General features: G+C 45.7%; 1 protein-coding gene across 1 annotated transcript; it reads right to left on the bottom strand.

Annotated features, from left to right (window-relative positions):
• Positions 1-1,537: 1,537 nt before the first annotated feature.
• On the bottom strand, positions 1,538-1,876 carry LOC126491630 (ATP synthase membrane subunit K, mitochondrial-like). The gene has a single exon (XM_050127434.1). It carries the CDS (start codon positions 1,821-1,823, stop codon positions 1,650-1,652), a length of 174 nt encoding a protein of 57 aa, XP_049983391.1. The 5' UTR covers positions 1,824-1,876; the 3' UTR covers positions 1,538-1,649.
• Between the last annotated feature and the right edge of the window lie 1,263 nt (positions 1,877-3,139).

Here is a 3,139-nt window from a genome sequence, read left to right on the forward strand (position 1 = left end):
GGTGGGAACTGAAGCAGAGGCCTTGGGGGAACACTGCTATACAGGCCTGCTCTTCATGGCTTGCTCAGTTTGCTTTTATACCACCCAGGCCCACCTGCCTAAGCGAGGCGTGGCTGGACTAGGCCTTCCCACATCAATTCCAGCCAAGAGAATGCCCTATAGACTTTCCCACAAGCCCGTGATGGAGGCAGTTCCTCAGTTGAATCCCTTTTTCCAGGTGTGCCTAGGTTGATGAAAACAAGCCAGCACAAGCAGCAAGTGTTTTTAAACTGCTGAGCCATTCCTCCACCTCTTAACCATTTTTGAAATGTAAAGTTTAGCGACGTTTATTACATTTGAATTGTGCAACCATCTCCACTGTCCATCTCCAAAATCTCATCTTTCCAAGCTGAATCTCTGTTCCCATTAATCCCTAACTTCCCATGTCCTTTTCAGACCCCTGGTACCCAGCACTGTATTATTTTCTGTCTGTAGGTCTGACAGCTCCTAGGGTAGGATCCTCCTGGGTGGTCTCTTCATGTCTGGCTTATTCACCAGTCCTCATGTTTTGAGTCTGTTTGGAATGGAAGGTGTTTCACTTTTCCTTCATTTTTAGAGCCGAGTGATATTCCATCATAGAACTGGGCCACATCTTATTCATCCGTCACCCACTGGAGGACGTTTAGGTGACTTCTACTTTTTGTCTGCTGTAAATAATGCTGCTGAGCGAATGCTCTGTTCCGTCCCTGCCTACAATCCTCTCAGGATATAGTTAGGGTAGGATCCCTGAGTCGTGTGTGTTGAACCACCCCTCACCCGCAAAACAACAACCTGGCTGGCTTATTAGCACCATGGACAGCAAGAGTACTGTCTGAAGTGCTACTAACCCCCTTCCCCCCCCCCCCCCCCCCCCCCCCCCCCCCCCCCCCCCCCCGCTGCTGAACCCCCAATGTGTCTGCACCCTCCAGATCCCTTTGTTTCAAGGATAAGGAAGCAGATTAAAATGAAAATTCAGAGACTGGGGAGCTGGCTCAGTGGTTAAGAGTCTTGTTGTTCTTGTAGAGAATCTGGGTTCAATTCCCAGCACACACTAGCCAATAATTGTCTTTAACTTCAGTTTCAGGGGATCAGATATGCTCTTCTGGCCTCTGCTGGCTTCTGCATGCACACGGTGCACAAACTTACATGCAGGCATACAAATTATTATTTTTTGAAAAACGAATATTCGAAGCTATGCCACGTGGTAATGCCTCCATCCTAACCATTTTTGGCTCCTTTCTCTTGCTATTCCAATACCATTGACATCCTTTCTTTGTACTTTATGTATGTTAAATTTTATTTTATGTTGATGGGTGTTTTGTCTGCATGTATCTCTGTGCACAACAGGCATGCCTGGTGCTTTCGGGGACCAGGAGAGGGCATCAGATTCCCTGGAACCGGAGCTCCAGGTGGTTATGAGCTGCCATGTGGGTGCTCAGAATCACATTCAGTTCCTCTGGAAGATTAACCAATGCTCTTAACACTGAGTCATCTTTCCAGTCCTGGTCTTGAACTCTTTTTTTTTTCCAGGTTCATAATTTATTGTACAAATTGAGTATCACATGATGAGTTGACATCAGCTTCTTCAGGCATGGAACTTAACAGATGAGGTCAGACATTGAAAGACCCAGTTATGCTTTCACAGCTGGAGTTTTTTTAGGCCTTAACTTGAAGTATAGGACCAACAAAGCAATGCCTCCATATTTGGCCAGAACACAATTCATTCTACCTGTGAGAGTATAAGAGTTGAAATATTTTTTAATACCAGTGAACTGGAACTGGGCATCATTTTCAGGACCAGCCATGACTTCAATCTTCGCCCAAATCACAAATTCCGCAGCTGATGTCCTTCAACAAACCCATGGTCTTGAACTCTTAATCTTCCAGCCTTCACCACCTGAGTTCTGGGAGTTTCGCCAGCAGGGCTTTAATTCCCTAATCTCTCTTTGTTCTCAATGTATTTGAATAACTCTGTCACCAATTGTCACCTCTTCAGTCCCCAAGGCCACTGTCTTCAGACTTACCTGTCCTTGCCAGCCCTTAAAGCATGTTCATTATTCACAGTTGGCTGATGTGTGGGTCATTTATATTTAGTATTTATTTAGTGTGTGTATGTTCACATACGTACACTCAAGAACACAAGTGTGGAGGTCAAAGCAAGACTTTTGGCCAAGCAGTGGTGATCCAGTCCTTTAATCCCAGAACTCAGGAAGTAGAGGCAGGAGGATCTCCATGAGTTTGAGACCAAAAAAAGAGGGAAGATTTTTTGGGGGAGTTTGTTCTCACTTTCCACTATTTGTAATAAACTCAGGGTGTCAGGTGCTGGGAAAGTGCATTTACCCACTGGGTCATGCCACCAGCCACTTCATTATCTCATTGTAACAAGACAAGTCTCAGAGGGACAATTTAAAGAATACCCCCCATTCTTATTTTGTTTTGTTTTTATGGGACAGGGTTTTTCCATGTAGCTTTGGCTGTCCTGGAACTCGCTCTGTAGATCATGCTGACGTCGAACTCAGAGATCTGCCTGCCTCTGCTTCCCGAGAGCTGGGATTAAAGACGTGTGCCACCACACCTGGCTCTCATACTTATTCTGTTTGGATTAGTTGTTTGTTGTTGTTGTTTGTTTTTTCCCCCAAGACAGGGTTTCTCTGTGCAATGGCCCTGGCCAACCTAGAACTCTCTTTGTAGACCAGACTGGCCACAAACTCATGGAGATCTGTCTACTTCTGCCTCCCAAGTACTGGGATTAAAGGCATGGGCCATCACCACCTGGCTCTCATACTTATTCTGTTTGGATTAGTTGTTTGTTGTTGTTGTTTGTTTTTTCCCCCAAGACAGGGTTTCTCTGTGCAATGGCCCTGGCCAACCTAGAACTCTCTTTGTAGACCAGACTGGCCACAAACTCATGGAGATCTGTCTACTTCTGCCTCCCAAGTACTGGGATTAAAGGCATGGGCCATCACCACCTGGCTCTCATACTTATTCTGTTTGGATTAGTTGTTTGTTGTTGTTGTTTGTTTTTTCCCCCAAGACAGGGTTTCTCTGTGCAATGGCCCTGGCCAACCTAGAACTCTCTTTGTAGACCAGACTGGCCACAAACTCATGGAGATCTGTCTAC

The sequence above is a fragment of the Alexandromys fortis genome, unplaced genomic scaffold, assembly GCF_014885135.2.
Source record: "Alexandromys fortis isolate MF-2015 unplaced genomic scaffold, M_Fortis_MF-2015_v1.1 scaffold_271, whole genome shotgun sequence".
Classification (NCBI taxonomy): Eukaryota; Metazoa; Chordata; class Mammalia; order Rodentia; family Cricetidae; genus Alexandromys; species Alexandromys fortis.